Source organism: Haliotis rubra, unplaced genomic scaffold (genome assembly GCF_003918875.1).
Source record: "Haliotis rubra isolate DU_JTF1 unplaced genomic scaffold, ASM391887v1 Scf895, whole genome shotgun sequence".
NCBI lineage: Eukaryota > Metazoa > Mollusca > Gastropoda > Lepetellida > Haliotidae > Haliotis > Haliotis rubra.
This window is the reverse complement of record NW_025767629.1, coordinates 319,294-339,487: the sequence shown is the minus strand read 5'-3', so window position 1 is coordinate 339,487 and position 20,194 is coordinate 319,294. Positions and strand designations below refer to the sequence as shown.

Sequence of the window (20,194 nt, the reverse complement as noted above, 5' to 3'; positions counted from 1 at the left end):
ATGACGTGTTCATTCCTATTCTTTTCAACTGTGTCAATCCCTTCGCGGGAACCCAATGCGTGATTTTGGCGGTTAATGACAATCTCAATTAAACTAGAAACTAAAATTGTTTATCAATCTCGTAATTTCTGTCTGCTATTTTTGATGAAACCATTACAATTATCATACTATTTTAGATGTTGAATTTCATTCTAATTATTGACTGTAAATCTCACATTTCAACGATGTTTGCATCGGTTTTTCAATTCATACCTCAACCTTCAGTTGTTGGCGATCTATAGCCTGTTTTGTATTGTATCGTCCTCTATTGTTAAAGTATTTTAGATTTCATTACTACGTTTACATATATATCTGTGAGAGTCTTCCTGGTTTTACTGTCCTTTGTCGACAGATATTTTAAAATGATTACTTTGTTTTCTTGTAATATTACCAATGCGATGTAAATTTTAACTCACTCACTCAATTCATACCTCCATTAACCAAAAAATGTCAAGTTAGCTGTTCTCTGAGTATACGTTTTACTTATATATTGTCCACACTCACCTGTCTGACACAGGGGGGGTTGCCACCCTGCCTGACATCCACCCGGACAGGTTCCAGTGATGTGATGACATGTGATGTTATCAGCACAGTGGCCACAGACAGAGTCACAGTTGACGCCATACTTTCCCCTGAGGCACTCTGTGTGGAATATCACATGACAGACAGGATTCATCTCAAAATATCAACACTACAGTAACAGTTGATGCCACAATTTCCCCTGGAACACTTTGTGTGGAATATCACGTGGCAGACAAGATTCATCTCAACATATCAACACTACAGTCACAGTTGATGCCATACTTTCCCCTGGAACACTCTGTGTGGAATATCACATGACAGACAAGATTCATCTCAACATATCAACACTACAGTAACAGTTGATGCCACAATTTCCCCGGGGACACTCTGTGTGGAATATCACGTGGCAGACAAGATTCATCTCAACATGCCAACACTACCGTTATAATTGATGCCATACTTCCCCCTGGGACACTCTGCGTGGAATATCACATAGCAGGTAAGATTCATCACAACATATTAACACTACAGTTACAGCTGATGCCATACCATCCACTGGAATATCACAAAACAGAGAAGATTCATCTCAATATCAACACTAAGTTTAGTGTTTGGCAGTTTAGAGGCAGTGTGGATCCAGCTTACAGTTCGGTTGACAACAGTGTTTCTGTCTCCATGATGATGATATGATAAAAAATGGGGAAATTCTAATCACCAACAAAACACAGACTATTATCGTGTTACCTATTCTAACCCAATCTAACAACAAAAAATTGATCCCAAAATATTACTTTACAAACAAAAATATATTGAAGGGAATATACGCTGAATTTCTGAATGGCAATATTTTTCCTTTTCATTTCTTTAAATTCATCAGTTTTTCTTTTCACATCACTATTTAAGCTGAGGATAATCAAAACTTACATCTCAGCATAATGAGGGTATCAACGCCTTAACACAAATCACTGAATCGAACCTGATTGCGATGCCCTAATTGTCAAATTGTCTCAGTTCAGTAATTACTCACTGCTTGCAATAAACGATACATCACGATATATATACTACCCATCAAAAGTTTAGACTCACTAGTGTAAATGTAACCACTTACTTCAGTCAACTGTTTGCAAAATATCCCATGCTGTTTAAAGATATTGTTTACACATGAACTGATGTATTATAAAACAAATTCGTAACGTTGAAAAGATTATTGTCATGAGTTCAGGAAATAATGAAAATCTGTGAAAATTGGCGAATTCTTAACAAAACTTTATACCAAAACGCAGCTGTTCACATGCACGATATTTGCACATGCTTTTCAGCAATTTGATCCAGTATCCTCGTACAATTCATCTGCATGAGGTTTGCAGTTGGTTCCCACAAGTTAGTGGAGAAGTTCATCTTCGATGTAACCACCTATATATACATATCATATACTGAGTGCTTTAAGTGAGTCTAAACTTTTGATGAGTAGTATATATATATACATAATGTGATATATATATATATAGAATCACATGGCTCATGGGAAACTCATTCACTGTCGGGAAAAATGATGACCATCGATGTGATCAGCGACTTTGACTTTGCGTCTAGAAAGAAGTGACCGAATGGATCACGCAACTGGAATATACCTGCAATTATGACGGATGAACATTCCCAAAACTGTAGTCGGCACCTCGTCAAATGCCATTGTCACAACCTCTTATCACTCTAAACCCAGCATATTTAGAGAGTATTTGTCGAAAATGTTTCAGTTTAAAGGAACATTCTGTGATTATGTTCGCTATTAAAAATATCATTACACATAGTTACATCAAACCTTATTCATAATTAACATGACGTGTATGACATAGATGGCCTGTATGTATCTCTGTTTTCTCCGATAAGGCAGCGACATTGTTTAATCTAAAGTGTTGGCTGACTTCAACGAACATTCTGAGTAGGGCGTATCATCTGGATTGTTACCAAGATTCATATGCGATGAGTGAGTCCTTACTACGATTCTTGAGTGCCTGGCTGTTTTCTGGATTGTCTGTTACGTGGTTATGACCTGTATACCCTTCTCTTGTTAAACATAGGCATTGAATACATTTTTCATCAATTTCAAGACTCGTATATCATACCAAATCTATGGGGCATGATTTTCAGCGACCCATTCACACAGCAAAAATAACTTAGTTTCCGTTCTTGCGGAAACCTAATGGATACTGGGTAATGTAGGTTTCCGCTAGGTTTCCGTATGCGGAAACAGACAATGCGAGTTTCCGCATAGTTTACAAAACTGAAACTAACAAATCTAGGTTTCCGTCAAGTTTCTACAACTGAAACTATCATTATGCGTTTCCATTTAGTTTCAGTTCGCTGAAACATTCATAGCAAAATGACTTAGTTTCCGTTATTGCGGAAACCTATTGGATACTGGGTAATGTAGGTTTCCGGTAGGTTTTTTGTTGGTTTCAGCTAAGATGAAATGGCAAACTTAGCTTTGTGCTGTTCCATTGGGGGGACAATATTTACTTACTGTTACATTTGCAAGATAATTTCTATATACAGAATCCAGCTAGGGTCCATGCAGGAAGCAAAAGTACTGTACGTTCCCGTAGTCCCTAGTATGTTGATCAACCTTCAGGTGTTTGCAATCTATAGCCCATTTTTATAGTGTACCGTTTAAGTGTTTATGGTTACATGCCAGTTTTAGTGTACATTTGTGATAGACTAGTTATTTTACTGTCCTTCGAAGACAGGTAAGTATATAAGTTTGTTTTTATTTCATGTACACATTTACAAATTTAGATTTACGACTTTCCTAGTCACGATATGGCTGCCGATGTGACTTTGTAACTCACTACCATTCTGCATAACTTGTGAATGTACCATTTATTACATTTTACACGAAAAACAACAAACACAGTAACACAGTCACTAATATGATTTATCTGTTTCATTATTTTGAACAGCTCACATTTCAACAGAACCCAACAGGAACGCGCATACACTTATATTTACATAACCAGGCGTCAGCTCCATGGCTCACGAGTCTGTACGAGAAGGCGAAGAGCTGTACATGTATACAAACAATTGTACATGTAGATTAACAGTTGTACATGTATAGAAAGACAACACCTTCCCACAATGAGAGAGTTAGAGTACATGGCTTGTGTCCAGTGTGCAAATATAACTTTATCCGAAACATGTTTGTGAAACACCATTCAGTATTTCTAGCTATGTACGGAAACACAGCATCGGCTATGTGAGTGAGTGAGTGAGAGTGATTTTGTGTGCATGTATGTATGTATGTATGTATGTATGTATGTATGTATGTATGTATGTATGTATGTATGTATGTATGTATGTATGTATGTATGTATGTATGTATGTATGTATGTATGTATGTATGTATGTATGTGTATGTATGTATGTATGTATGTATGTATGTATGTATGTATGTATGTATGTATGTATGTAGGTAGGTAGGTAGGTAGGTAGGTAGGTAGGTAGGTAGGTAGGTAGGTAGGTGAGAAGCCACATCAAGAGGGAATCTTGAGCATTGGAGAACACAACTTCTGTATGAATATGCAAATACAAATATGTCAAAACCCTACAACATTTTATGCATATGATGAAATGATGTCTACTAGTGCAGGCATAACATACTTGCTGTGGTATTTATTAAACAGATTTCAAATTCAAATGTTTATTGTATGCAAGGTCATGGGCCCATATACATGAAATGTATATTTGAAGCTGCCTCAATGTATCTTAACATATACACACTAACAATCTCAAATAGTAAAGACCTGGCAACTTGTTGACAATCATGAAGCTTCTATTGCACTCATACTGAGCAGACAGCCATCCTCTGATCTGGTACATATGAAGCAGAGCCTGAGATGAGACATTTATTTTGCCACACACAGAGAAAGGGGAAATATAACCAAGTTGATTAAAACAAGGCTTGAACCAGTCCACAACTGCAAACAGATGGTGTATGCTCTACTTAAGATCTGTGGGTGAATATGAAGAGTCCTGGTTGATGTCTGGCACAAACATCGTTGCCATGCTCATCGTCCCACACAGACTCTGCATCATCCTGCAAATACAATACATACAATGCTTAGTAAAACTACAAAACAGCCAAAGTAACTCATGTATACATATTCAAAACATGCACAGTGGTACATCTGATCACAATGAAATTATAAAATTAGAACGACTAATTTGTAGATGTAACCAAAAGATTTTTCACAATCACAAAGGAAAGATCTGTAGTATACATGTATATTGTATCTTCCATTGGACATGTCACTTATTTGATTGATTGGTACCAGAAAATAGTAGCCAACCCATGTATTCTGAAGCAAATTGTGGTAATATTTATTACTGTTACTGTACTCATATTCAAGGTAACATCTACTACGAAATCGCCAATTGAAATCTAAGCATAGGTAAGACGGTACATACATATTTTAAATAGATACGAATCATGTTTAAACACTGAATGTAACACCTGATTATATATGTGATCTTATTCATTTCAAATTGAATGACCAACTCAACTTAGAAAAGCATACAAAACCTAACATTTCCCATGAATGAAAAATCGTGGGTATTTCTTAGTTTTATCAACCCTCTAAGGAAACATTCACAACAATATAATAACATAAAATATTATTTTTTAATGTGACCTTTACTTTAATTTAACAACTGTAAAATGTGTAGTGCAACTTATTCACTTTCAGTTACAGTTACATATCTGCTATACAATAAATAAATATATTCGTTATTGATATATGATGGATAACAAAGGGACAGATCAAACTTAAGTCGTTATGTGAAACCTATGAAGTGAAGTATCTTTGACGACTAACCTGATGAGAAACTGCCGTCCATTCAAGACGGATTCCTTGTTTCCTTGAAACAAACGACTGGCAGTGCGGACAGAAAACTGGTCTTTTTCTTGGAACTGAAAAACATATCAACTTATAATTACACTGGAATCCACGCACTGTTACATTTTGAGTGATTATATTTTTCACAAAGATAAAGAAATTTATTCTATGTATCGTGTTTACTTGTTTTTGACTAAATGCTGATGAATAAAAAATATTGGTATGGTGTAACTATAAATGATTACCAAGCCAAAGGGGTCTTCTCGTTTATCCACCACCTATTGTTCTAGGTGGACAAGTCACTGAAGCGGAATAATCCTCAAGACAATAGATGTCCCTGAAATTTTGTTCCCTGTGAAATAAGATCCCCTTGAATGTAGTAGTAAAAAGTAAGTCTTTCTACATTTTTTTTTTTATTTCAACAATACATACAATATCAAAATTAACAATACATTCAATATCTATGACAATCCTCAATAGCCTGTTAAATGGGATACTGCATCCCAATATGCATATACATCCATATGGCCAGCCAAGAATTGCTGTTTGATGTTACATAATCTGTTTGTTAAATTGACATATTTAACTTTCTTGCGAGGAGGTTTGGCACCTCCTCTTAATTGCATACATGATGCCTCTACGTAAGATTGTTCTTTTTCAAGAATTCAATAATCTTGAAGATATTGGGATGGTTTTCTAAACAGGAAAGCTTCCTGTGCCAGCCCTCAACATGATTAGTAGTGCAGGGGCCTTCGGTGGCGAAGTGGTTCCACATGGTCCTGCCATGGTCACCCTCCACCCAGTACGATGTCATATAGTCTGTAAACTGTTCCACCCCAGGAGGTGCATCTTCCAGGGCCTGCCACCACACATCACTCACACAGTCCACTGGTACCAGGGGCAAAGCAATCGCTCGTCTTACAAGACGACCTATGTCCGGGTTGTCCTTATATTCAGTTACCATTCCAAGCTTCTGAACTTTTCTGGCTAAAAGTGAAAGTAGCAACCCTTTAATATGGCATTTTGAAAAGTCATCTTGATGGCGTTTTGAGCAGCTGACTCAAAATCAGTGAACACACTCACTGGATCCCAATACAATGTTCTTAGAGGCCGCTACATTCTTCACATTTTCAAAGAAACGTTCATATGTCGACTGCTTTTTATCTGGGAGCAGACCATACACCAAAGGGCACATCTTATTTTGCACAAATGCATGAATGGTGTAAAGCTGGGTGAACACACCAGGGCACTTGTCAAATGTTCCGTCACAGTAGTACACATCTGCTTCGGAGAGAAGTCGCAGGTTCTCGTCAGTCGCGAAGGTCAGGATCTTGTCATGGTCGCCGTGAGAAAACAGCAGGAAGTTGTCATTGGCATGCGTCTTAGTATATGCATCGGGAAGATCTATTGCTGATCTAGTTGCTGGCAGATGGGGATGTCTTTGGCTCGGGAGCGGTATAGAGCAGGACGTACACTGTCAAAGATGGGCACTTCTGCAATGATGTCAGGATTCATCACTCTCAGACCTAGAACAGAGAAACACAATGTTAAATTCAAAGAAAACTGTTGTAGTATTTTAGTATTTAATAGTAATTAAAAGTTGCCAAGTATTTATGTTAATATTTACCTGATAACTCCTCCTGATAAAGAGATGGAATTGGTTTGGAATCTTTTCGGACAAGGTCCTTAAGATTGGCCAAGAAAAGAATCTACAGCGATTCTATTCTCCACAGATGCATGGTTATGCTGGTCTCTGTAGGACGTGAGAATATTATCTTTGGTGTTAACCGTGGCATGGCAGTTCTTCTGGGCGCAGTTCAATGGACAGATGTTCCTCGTCTTCTTTTAACTACAAACTTGTAATTTTGGAACACTAAGTACTGACCACCTCTACCATTAGGAATAAACTGGACATTAACCTGTTGGTTAGCCATCGTGACTGACCTTAAAAGAACCTCATGTACCATTTTATAATCGTGTAATAGTGAAAAGTGTTCACTGAATTAAAAACACAAATAGCATAATCGACACAATTTAATTAAAGTTCACGAACACTGTTCACTGTAACAGGGCAAATCAGCTAATTAGTGTCACCCACCAGGACCAAATTTCAGAGTGAGCAGTGTAATCACTAACCCGTGTCAACTAATCCCATCTAATCCCTTGTCAAAACTAAAGGGTGGTGGATAAGTGAGAATGAACCGTTACACGATATAAGCATGTCTAATACACTTGCATGTTTTGAGCTCAATAGGTAAATTACTTACATGATAAAGTTTTACGTCCAGCAGAAATATTTTCGTATATTGCCTACTCCTGACAGGGTTTTGAAAAATCACCTATTTGCCACTAACACAAGTTCTCATGAGTAGGACTCATGAAGCTCGATCAGGACTTTTAAAGTAACGTGAATATGTTTTCAGATTTATTCACTGTTAATTATCTCTAGGACTACATGTTGATGCTTGACACTGAGGAGGAGCAATTAGTGCCCATAATGCGATGAAAAGACCCTTAAGCCCATACAAGCCCACTGTTGTCACTTTGGGTACTCACATTCAATCTGCTCATTTCCACCTTTCACGGTCCCCTTTGATGTCGGCAATGTAAACAAATAAAACAATGGCGACCGGATCACGTCCACGCGAGACTACCTAAATCATTATAAAAACACACAGCTGACATTTTAGGTGTATAGTGTATGTTTATTTTGTTGTATAACGCGGAAAGATATTGTCAAACTGTAATGTTAGATTAAGATTAAATAACAACAACAAAGTGTTTTTCCCGTGAATCTTTGCGAGACGCCATTTTCATAGCCGCCTCAGTTTCCCTCAAAGCACTGGAAGAGAGAATTCGCTACCTGGAAAAGCAAGATGGAAATGGCTGCGAAACACTCGCAGTACCACGACCTTATCAGGTAAGACCAAGTTATTTTGTTGTCAAATAACGTTTAATGAATTATTATTTACTTTACGTACAGAAATCCGGATTGGTAAACAAGCTAATCGGTGGAATTACAGCCACTGGCCATAGGTATTCGTCACTATGCATTATTCGACTTACATGTTAATTTGGTGCAGCTAGACATATGTCTTGAATTTATTTTATATCCGTTTGATATTGTTCATATTTTGCACATGGGTCATGAATCATCTCAGCTACAAAGACATAATTTCCGTTTTATTTTCAATTCAGTGCGTGTCATGGTTATGGCAATTTTTAACATGGCGGTCTTTCGGGAAAGAATACGCAATGTTATATATATGTTGCTCATGTAACTACAATGCGGAAAATTATGTATCTGTGACCAAGATGATTTCCTAACAACCTGCAAAATTTGACAACCAAATATGGAAAACTGAATTAATGAAAATAACACAGCTACACTAAAATAGCATGCAAGTCTATGAGAATTTTTGCCGACTGACGTAAGTCCCATGACTGTATAAGCAGTTTTGCTCGAACTATTTTCAAACGATGGTGAAGTAAAATAAGTCTATCTAAAACTATACTACAATTTTGAAAAATATAGCAAATAGATTATATATTAATGGATTTGTTTTATTTATTTAGGCCGTTGTGAGGAAACATGTGCCACGACTACTCCTGGAGGAAAAGATCACCCTCTCTTACTGAAGGTATGTGTTTATGGTACTACGAAATATAGACATAATCTCACTTTGAATATTTTATTATTATGCTTCCCTAGATACATTTTCACAAAATGAACCATACTAAAGTTACATTTGCAAATGGATTTGAATAACCGGTAACTTAATCATGATTTCAAATTGGACCAAATAAATCTTAACTTCACACCTGTGTGAAATTGCAGTCAAACTGACCCCTTGATTTTACAATACCGTAATTACTCCAAGGTTATGTCACATGAGATAACTCGACTCCATTCATCAGGATGTTTATATCAGGCCGTTCACTTACTGATTGCATAATCTAAAGTGATAAATCTGTAGTTTGATTGTTGGTATAAATGTCGCTGCAAATTTAAAACTCGAATGAATGAATGGGGAAATGCAAAGAAAAGTAACGTTTTATTGTTTATTTTTTTTCAGCAAAGCTGATGATGAGTCTGGAGACTGTATAATGAATGACCAAGGATGGTCAGCAGGAACATGTGAAGGTAATTTTGATCTATCTGTAGCGACTTTCATTATAAATAGTAAATAATTTCAAATTAATGGTGTAGAGACAAGGTTTATGGATGTCAACTCCTTGATTATGTGAAAATATGTTTCAGGGTGAATGCTTACCCCTTCGTCAGGTGTAAGCATTCACTCCAACTGTGTGTTTTCACATAATAAAGACGTTGACATCCATCGTATGTCATAATCTTGAAAGACTAGATGGTGTAAACATACAGTCACTACTGGGTGAATATACTTGTGCCTTCAATAATACGACTGACTGACTGAGTTTGGTTTTACGCCGCTTTTAGCAATATTCCAGCAACATCACGGCGGGGGACACCAGAAATAGGCTCAATACGAACTGTAAGAGATTGAATATAGCAATTTGATGAAAATCTATTACTAGTACCATTATTACTATATAGAAAATGCAATAAATGTTCAGATATATATATAACGTATTACTACCTCTGGTCTGGGAAGCATGTAACTCCAGAGCAAATTTTGTATAGATTGTGTGTCCTCTTTAGAAAATAAGATATTTCATTCGGTCAATGAAGTGTGATGAATTGCATAATTTGAGTTTTGAGAAAACTAGTGCAAAGTGTGATTGTTCAATTCTCTTTTATTCAAACTTCCTTTTGGATTACTCATTTTAAATCATCCTTGGCATTTTCAGTTTCTTGTTGATTGATGTTTGTGTAATTTATCAAAATAACCTAGTAATTCGTTATATCCTGCCATTTTCACAACGCCTAAACAGACTTGCATCTATCGATTGGCCAGATAGACGAAAGAAAAGGTAGCGACAACACTCACCATAGACATGACATCACCAGTCGTGAGTGACGAAGATGACGTCAATTAGTTGCATTCCGTCTCCTTTGTCTGGGAGTCGAGCAAGCTTAGGGCATACACGACGACACTGAACTTGGAAAGAATCTACACCTCCACTGCTCTCGTCATGGCCAACGTGAGGACGAGGATGAGGGATCTCCGCCCAGGGATGCCCCTGATTGGGCTAACTGACCAACTCTTGCAATATAATTGAATTTATTTTCAATTTCATAATGTAATTTTTATTTTATTTTTGTATTGTAAGCTGTATGTTGTGTTATTGTATATCATTGTGGATGTTTGGCGATAGTTGTGACATAGAGTGTGTGGCTGAATGCCAAGGCGTGCAAATAAATGTCCGATGCAGCTATGTTTTATTACTGTGTTAAGTTGTATGTTATTGTTAGTTTTCATCATTAGCATGATTTTAGAAATAAATTTCATATCTAACATGCTATTTCAAGATAATAAGTGAATGAAAGTTTAACTGATGAAAAATTACAACTTTGCTATAAATGATATATGATTTCTGGATTGAGTTATGCCAAAATGTTTTGCTCTGTTTTTTTAGTGCTATATTACTAGTTATATGTATGATCTTTATTTGCCTTAAATGCTAATTCATATTCATGTTGAGAAAATAAAACAATGAATCTTATTATATATTCTGTTTTTTCTTTAAGTAAATGTCATGATAATAACAAATTTCTTCTATTGTTTTTAACAAGAGTTTATGATATGAATAAAGAAGAATGGTTACATTTGGCTCTTTGAAGCGCATATGAAAACCTGTGAACCTGAAATTGAAACCGGTAACTGAAACTATGCGGAAACTATGTCGGATTGTTGGTAACTGAAACTATGCGGAAACCTGTTGGAGTCTTATTAATAACTGAAACCTTGCGGAAACCTGATGGATTCAAAGTTAACAACTGAAACTCAACGGAAACTTGTCGGAGTGTGGGTAACGGAAACCGTGCGGAAACCCTTAGAAAGTGGGTAATTGTAAGTTTCCGTTATTGCGGAAACTCAATGTAAAAGAACGGAAACTCACTGGATTCTAGGTGGAAACTTAAGTTTCAGTCCACTTTCCACCAGGTTTCCGCATTGCGGAAACCAAGTTATTTTTGCTGTGTCACCTATTCAGTTTCTGTGGATGATCGAGACTTGTTATTCTCTGGTGTTGATGTATTTTGTTATATTAGTTTATAAAAGTTGTTCTTGCATGTAAACCACTAAGGCAGGAAATATACTCATGCCAATAATGGTTGTCACCCCCCTCCCCACACACCCTTTCCAATAAAAAAAATTGAAGGGGGGTGACAACCATTATTGGCATGAGTATATGTTCATATTACCTCGTGTGCAACTCTGCAGTGTCCACCTCGCCTCACATGCAGCGCCACAGGCCCCATCAGCAGGTCAGGCGGAACTGTTACAATGTCTGTCTGCACCACTCAGGGAACAGTTAGTTCCATAATAGCCACTAGGACAGTCTGAAGAGCAGTAAGAACATTGAACTAGTTTTGAATCATATATTATAACTGTTTATCTATTTTCCAAAACATCAGAAGCTAAATTATACATCTCTTTCTAGATTAAATGTTGTCTTTTTTTTCTTTTTGTATGGTGCTCTCAACGCACAGTGCAACGTGCTATGATCAGTAGCCGTATATCCAGTGGTTTCTGAAGTATAGAATAGTTACCACAAATTACGTCCCTGCATGGGCTGTTACTCATTTTTGACAAAATGATAATATAACTTCCTTAAATCACACATACAAGTCTATTTGACTATGAGTTAAAAATCAGTTTTAGAGTAACTTGGCCATATTACTCAGAAGGCAGTCATGAGTGCATGAAGTCAACACATCATCAGTAAAGAAGAAACATACTCTGTAAACAGTCATCTCCAGTGAAACCAGTGACACAGCCGTCGGGACACTTTCCAGTCACGTGATGACATTGGTTAGATGGCGCCTTACAGTTACGGTTGCGGCAGTTCTTGCTACATCCTTCTACGTATCTCCCAGTAAAACAGACTGAAAGGTATGATGTGTTTTATCCAGAAGTGTAAAATTTCCGACGTAAGGCAATACAATTCTTAAGAATGAAAAGTCTTATTGCAAAATCGCGACGTTTCGGTATTATGATTATGGGTGGGATAACAGCTGCAGTAAAGACGCCAATGATTGTGAATGCTGAGCGGTACCGAGACGAGATTTTGCAAATGGACGCTTAACCCCTTTTTCAACAGAACGACTGTAGTGTGGCGTCATACCGAATAGAAGTATCGTAATCAGAGCACTATTAGTATGTTACCCTATATAGCATTTGTCCCGAAATAGCATTTGTCTTCGAGTATATCTGAAAAATGTACCGTAATTGAAGTTATTCGGGCTACACTATAGCTTATTCATTTTTTATGAAATCTATAATCACAATGCATCACTCATAATTTAGAGAATCCATTGCAACTAACAACGCTCGTTTTTGTATATTCTGAATAACTGTACATACATTTGTTTCTGAAGTATAGAATTGCAAGAGCTGGTCAGTGGGCCCTGTAAGGGGCATCCCTGGGCGGAGATCCCTCTGTTTACTTTGGTTGGATGCCTCATCCTCGTCCTCCTGTTGGCCTTGACGAGAGCAGTGGAGGTGTAGATTCTTTCCAAGTCCAGTGTCGTCGTGTATGCCATAAGCTTGCTGGACTCACAGACAAAGGGGACGGAATGCAACTAATTGACGTCATCTTCGTCACTCACGACTAGTGATGTCATGTCTATGGTGAGTGTTGTCGCTACCTTTTTCTATCGTCTATCTGGCCAATCAATAGATGCAAGTCTGTTTAGGCGTTGTGCAAGTTTCTGAAAATGGCAGGTAATAACGAATTACTAGGTTATTTTGATGAATTACACAAACATCAATCAACAAGAAACTGACAATGCCAAGGATGATTTATAATGAGTAATCTACAAGTAAGTTTGAATAAAAGAGAACTAAATTGAACAATCACACTTTGCACTAGTTTTCTCAAAACTCAAATTATGCAATTCATCACACTTCATTGACCGAATGTAATATCTTATTTTCTAAAGAGGACACAGAATCTATACAAACTTTGCTCTGGAGTTACATGCTTCCCAGACCAGAGGTAGTAATATATATATCTGAAGATTTATTGCATTATAGTATAGTAATAATGGTACTAGTAATAGATTTTCATCAACGTTGTGGTGTCCACCGCCGTGATGTTGCTGGAATATTGCTAAAAGCGGCGTAAAACCAAACTCAGTCAGGCAGTTGTATTGTTGAAGGCACAAGTATATTCACCCAGTAGTGACTGTATGTTTACACCATTACGTCTTTGAGGTGTATTTAGAAGTGAATAATACAAGGCACGAATGTTTCCGGATGTCAAGGTCTTTATTATGTGAAAACACAATGTTTCGGAGTGAATGCTTACACCTGACGAAGGGGTAAGCATTCACTCTGAAACATGTTTTCACATAATAAAGGAGTTGACATCCATAAACCTTGTCTCTACTCTATTAATTGGAAATTATTTACTACTTATAATGAAAGTCACTACAGATAGGTCAAAATTACCTTCACACATGTTTCAGCTGACAATCCTTGGTCATTCGTTATACAGTCTGCAGACTCATCATCAGCTGAAAAAAAAATAAACAATAACACGTTACTTTTCTTTGCATTTCTCCATTCATTCATTTGAGGTTTAACAAACCCCCAAACAATTGCAGCGACATTTATACCAACAAGCAAACTACAGATTTATCACTTTAAGGTTATGCAATCAGTAAGTGAACGGCCTGACATAAACATCCTGATGAATGAAGTTGAGTTATCACCTGTGACATAACCGTGTTAGTAATTACGGCATTGTAAAATCAAGGGGTCAGTTTTAATGCCATTTCACACAGGTGTGAAGTTTATTTGGTCCAATTTGAAATCATGATTAAGTTACCGGTTATTCAAATCCATTTGCAAATGTAACTTGAGTATGGTTCATTTTGTGAAAATGTATCTAGGGAAGCATAATAAAAAAATATTCAAAGTGAAATTACGTCTATGTTTCATAGTACCATAAAAACATACCTTCAGTTAGAGAGGGTGATCTTTTCTTCCAGGAGTGGTCGTGACACGTTTCCTCACAACAGCCTAATTGAATAAAACAAATCAATTAATACACAATCTATTTGCTATATTTTTCAAAATTGTAGTATATTTTTAGATAGACACTTATTTTACTTCACCAACCTTTGAAAATAGTTCGTGCAAAACTGTTTATACAGTCAGGGGACTTAAATATACGTCAGTCGGCAAAATTCTCATAGACTTGCATGCTATTTTAGTGTAGCTATGTAATTTTCATTAATTCAGTTTTCCATATTTGGTTGTCAAATTATGCAGGCTGTTAGGAAATAATCTTGGTCACAGATACATAATTTTCCGCATTGTAGTTACAGGAGCAACATATATACAACATTGCGTATTTTTTCCCCATAGACCGCCTTGTTAAAAATTGCCATAACCATGACACACATTGAATTGAAAATAAAACGGAAATTATGTCTTTGAAGCTGAGATGATATCGAACCCATGTGCAAAATATGAACAATATCAAACGGATATCAAATAAATTCAAGACATATTTCTAGCTGCACCAAATTAACATGTAAGTCGAATAATGCATAGTGGCGAATACCTATGGCCACTGGCTTTTATTCGATAGATTAGCTTGTTTACCAATCCGGATTTTCTGTACGTAAAGTAAATAATTCATGAAACGTTATTTGACAACAAAACAAATTGGTCTTACCTGACAGGGTCGTGGTACTGCGAGTTTTTCGCAGCCATTTCCATCTTTCTTTTCCAGGTAGCGAATTCTCTCTTTCAGTGCTTTGAGGGTAACTGAGGCGGCTTTGAAAATCGCGACTCGCAAAGGCTCACGGGAAAAACACTTTGTTGTTGTTTTTTAATCTAAATCTAACATTACAGTTTGACAATATCTTCCCGCGTTATACAACAAAATAAACATACACTATACACATAAAATGTCAGCTGTGTGTTTTTATAATGATTTAGGTAGTCTCGCGTGGACGTGATCCGGTCGCCATTGTTTTATTTGTTTACATTGCCGACATCAAAGGGGACCGTGAAAGGTGGAAATGAGCAGATTGAATGTGAGTACCCAACAGTGGGCTTGTATGGGCTTAAGGGTCTTCTCATCGCATTATGGGCACTAATTGCTCCTCCTCAGTGTCAAGCATCAACATGTAGGCCTAGAGACGTGAATAAATCTGAAAACATATTCACGTTACTTTAAAAGTCCTCATCGAGCTTCATGAGAGATTGTGTTAGTGGCAAATAGGTGATTTTTCAAAACCCTGTCAGGAGTAGGCAATATACGTTCTGCTGGACGTAAAACTTCATCGTGTAAGTAATTTACCTATTGAGCTCAAAACATGCACGTGTATTAGACATGCTTATATCATGTTCATTCTTTTCAGTTCTACACCTAGATCTACGTATACCATTCCCTGTATAATAAGTTTACTTATCTAATTATATGTGATGTCAGCTCAATATATCTAAGTGACCGAGTTTAGTATTACGCCGCACTCGGCAATATTCCAGCTATATGGCGGTATTTATCCAATTATACCAGTACATCTTTTTTATCATTTTATTACCATTAAAACAATTATAACATATACTTTACACTCATAGCTTTGTGTAATAATTTATGTAATCAATTATTAAACCTCTTAGCCTTACAATGCATTGACACAAGTCACGTATAACATTTCTAAAAGAATCATTGTTTCAATTATTTGATTTACAGATACGTATTGTGGATCCACTGACTTGTTGGAGATTGACAAGAGGCTTGGCTTGGTAATCATTTATAGTTACACCATACCATGCTCCTAATTTCATTAAAGGAAATCTTAAAACAATATTTTTTATTCATCAGCATTTAGTCAAAAACAAGTAAACACTAAATAGATACATAGAATAAATTTCTTTATCTTTGTGAAAAATATAATCACTCAAAATGTAACAGTGCGTGGATTCCAGTGTAACCATAAGTTTAACATATGTTATATATGGGATTACACTTTCATAAGTTAAGATATGTTGATATGTTTTCAGTTCCAAGAAAAGACCCAGTTTTTCTGTCCGCACTGCCAGTCGTTTGTTTCAAGGAAACAAGGAATCGTCTAGAATGGACGGCAGTTTCTCATCAGGTTAGTCGTCCAAAATACTTCACTTCATAGGTTTCATTTAACGACTTCAGTTTGATCTGTCCCATTGCTATCCATCATATATCAATAATGAATATATTTAATTATTGTAATTTGTTTGATTGGCATTTAGAAGTTGGTGACAAATAAGAAAGTAAGAGAGTTTATGGATAACAACTTCTTTATTATATATGATGCGACGTTTCGGTATGGATTCTTATACCGTTGTCAAGCAAGAGTGTAATTATTGTATACCAGATATGTAACTGTAACTGAAAGTGAATAAGTTGTGTTACACATTTTACAGTTTTTAAATTAAATTAAAGGTCACATAAAAAAATAATATTTTATGTTACTATATTGCTGGGAATGTTTCCTTAGAGGGTTGATAAAACTAAGAAATACCCACGATTTTTCATTCATGGGAAATGTTAGGTTTTGTACGCTTTTCTCAGTTGAGTTGATCATTTCAATTTGAATAAGATCACATATATAATTAGGTGTTACATTCAGTGTTTAAACATAATTCGTATCTATTTAAAATATGTATGTACCGTTTTACCTATGCTTCGATTTCAATTGGCGATTTGGTAGTAGATGTTACCTTGAATATGAGTACAGTAACAGTAATAAATATTACCACAATTTGCTTCAGAATACAGGGTTGGCTACTATTTTCTGGTACCAATCAATAAAATAAGTGACATGTCAAATGGAAGATACAATATACATGTATACTACATATCTTTCCTTTGTGATTGTGAAAAAAATATTTTGGTTACATATACAAATTAGTCGTTCTAATTATATAATTTCATTGTGATCAGATGTACCACTGTGCATGTTTATGAATATGTATAAATGTGTTACTTTGGCTGTTTTTGCAGTTTTACTAAGCATTGTATGTATTGTATTTGCAGGATGATGAAGAGTCTGTGTGGGATGATAAGGATGGCAACGATGTTGTGCCAGACATCAACCAGGACTCTTCATATTCACCCACAAATCTTAAGTAGAGCATACACCATCTGTTTGCAGTTGTGGACTGGTTCAAGCCTTGTTGTAATCAACTTGGTTATATTTCCCCTTTCTCTGTGTGGCAAAACTCAGGCTCAACTCAAGGCTCTGCGTCATATGTACCACATCAGAGGATTGTTGGCTGCTCAGTGTGAGTGCAACAGAAGCTTCATGGTTGTAAGCAAGTTGCCAAGTCTTTACTATGTGAGATTGTTAGTGTGTATATGTTAAGATACATTGAGACAGCTTCAAATGTACACTTCATGTATATGTATATGGGCCCATGACCTTTCATACAATAAACATTTGAATTTGAATTTGAAATCTGTTTTATAAATACCACATCAAATATGTTGTGCCTGCACTAGTAGACCTCATTTCATCATATGCATAAAATGTTGTAGGGTTTTGACATATTTGTATTTGCATATTCATACAGAATTTGTTTTCTCCAATGCTGAAAATTCCCTTTTGATATGTGCATACATGCATACATGCATACATACATACATACATACATACATACATACATACATACATACATACATACATACATACATACATACATACATACATACATACATACATACATACATACATACATACATACATACATACATACACATTGTTGAGTACTGTTGAAATGTGAGCTATTCACAATAATGAAACAGGTGAATCATAACAGTGCATGTGTCACTGTGTTTGTTGTTTTTCGCGAACAATGTAATAAATGGTACATTCACAAGTTATGCAGAATGGTAGTGAGTGAGTTGCATAGTCACATCGGTAGCCATATCGTGACTATGAAAGTCCTAACTCTAAATTTTAAATGTGTACATGAAATAAAAACAAACTTATATACTTACCTGTCTTCGAAGGACAGTAAAATAACTAATCTATCACAAATGTACACTAAAAACTGGCATGTAACCATAAACACTTTACCGGTACAGTATAAAAATGAGCTATAGATTGCCAACACCTGAAGGTTGATCAACATACTAGGGACTACGGCACGAACAGTACTTTTGCTTCCTGCATTGACCCTAGCTGGATTCTGTAAACAGAAATTATCTTGCAAATGTAACAGTAAGTAAATATAGTCCCCCAATGGAACAGCACAAAGCTAATTATAAGTTTGCCATTTCATCTAAGCTGAAACCAACAGAAACCTAGCGGAAACCTACATTACCCAGTATCCAATAGGTTTCCGCAATAGCGGAAACAAAGTCATTTCTCTTTGAATGTTTCAGCGAACTGAAACTAAATGGAAACGCATAATGATAGTTTCAGTTGTAGAAACTTGACGGAAACCTAGATTTGTTAGTTTCAGTTTTGTAAACTATGCAGAAACTCGCATTGTCTGTTTCCGGATACTGAAACCTAGCGGAAACCTACATTACCCAGTATCCGTTAGGTTTCCGCAAAAACGGAAACTAAGTTATTTTTGCTGTGTTAACATTAATAGAGAAAGGTATTCGTGAATACACTGAGTCGAACTCATGTTGTTGTTCACCGGATTGTCTGGTCCAGACCGGAACATTGCCGGAACATAGTTGTGTGCGGCGTTAAATCACCATAATTCATCCCCAATTAGCGTAGTTATATAAGTTGCATATTTTACAATATCTAGCCCCCACTATCTTCTCACTGTGACGTAGTAAGAGGGACCAACACGGTCCACATAGCAACCTACGTTAGTTGATGGAGATCACGGTTCCTGGTGTGCGTATTGTCACATGACTACCATTATTTGTACCATTTTGACCATTATTCACCAACTACAAGGACAATTCGTCAATTCAACACCTGTCTTCCGTTGACCAGTATCCTGATCTACCAGCCAAGGGCACCGATATAAACGCTCTTGGACACAACGATGGTTTAAACAACCAAAGTATGAAAATCATTATCATTAATGAACTAATTGTTAATTTTGGTTTGTTGTTTAAATGGTGCTCTCCGCAATGTTCCAGGTACATGACGTAGATCATCGAGTGGGGTCCAGACGTTCCAGTGATTAACATCATGAGCATCAGAGTATGTAATTAGAATATAATGACAAGCACCGACCGTAAGTCACCTCTTATGATGCATCCACAATAATTTCTTGCAAAGTGTCTTTCACTGTAAATGTCCTGAGAACACCATTACCTGTTACTAGATATAAAATATAAACACAGGAGCAGTGTCTGTTTAAGGCATCCCAATGAGAACACTGTACATGATACTTAAATATGATACAATAACTGATTCAGATATACAAAGTAGGCATTTAATATATATATGGGAAAATAGTGGGATATATTACCTTGTCTACAGTCTATTCCATGATATCCAGCTGCACATCCACCGACACACTGCCATTGTGTCAGATCACAGCTGGAGTCCATCTTGCAGTGACGTGCAGCACAGGACTGGTCACAGTTGGCTCCCTAAAACCCAATGGCGCATTCTTGTAAATATA

At 36.5% G+C, this 20,194-nt stretch overlaps 1 protein-coding gene and 1 long non-coding RNA gene across 6 annotated transcripts in view; both read right to left on the bottom strand.

Annotated features, from left to right (window-relative positions):
• The window catches only part of LOC124263694 (receptor-type tyrosine-protein phosphatase alpha-like), a 310,238-nt gene that overhangs the window by 13,294 nt on the left and 276,750 nt on the right, over positions 1-20,194 (bottom strand). For 4 of the 5 annotated variants that reach the window (XM_046698357.1, XM_046698356.1, XM_046698358.1 and 1 more), the window contains one exon: positions 544-681. In XM_046698357.1, coding sequence (XP_046554313.1) covers positions 544-681 — 138 coding nt within the window. Of the gene's footprint in view, positions 1-543; positions 682-20,038; positions 20,183-20,194 lie in introns of all 5 variants that reach the window. The other variant, XM_046698360.1, reaches the window with a different exon arrangement.
• On the bottom strand, positions 688-12,432 carry LOC124263700. Its single transcript, XR_006894914.1, has 3 exons — positions 12,334-12,432; positions 11,797-11,934; positions 688-1,037 (listed from the first exon to the last, which is right to left on the bottom strand). It is a non-coding gene; the product is annotated as an uncharacterized LOC124263700 (long non-coding RNA).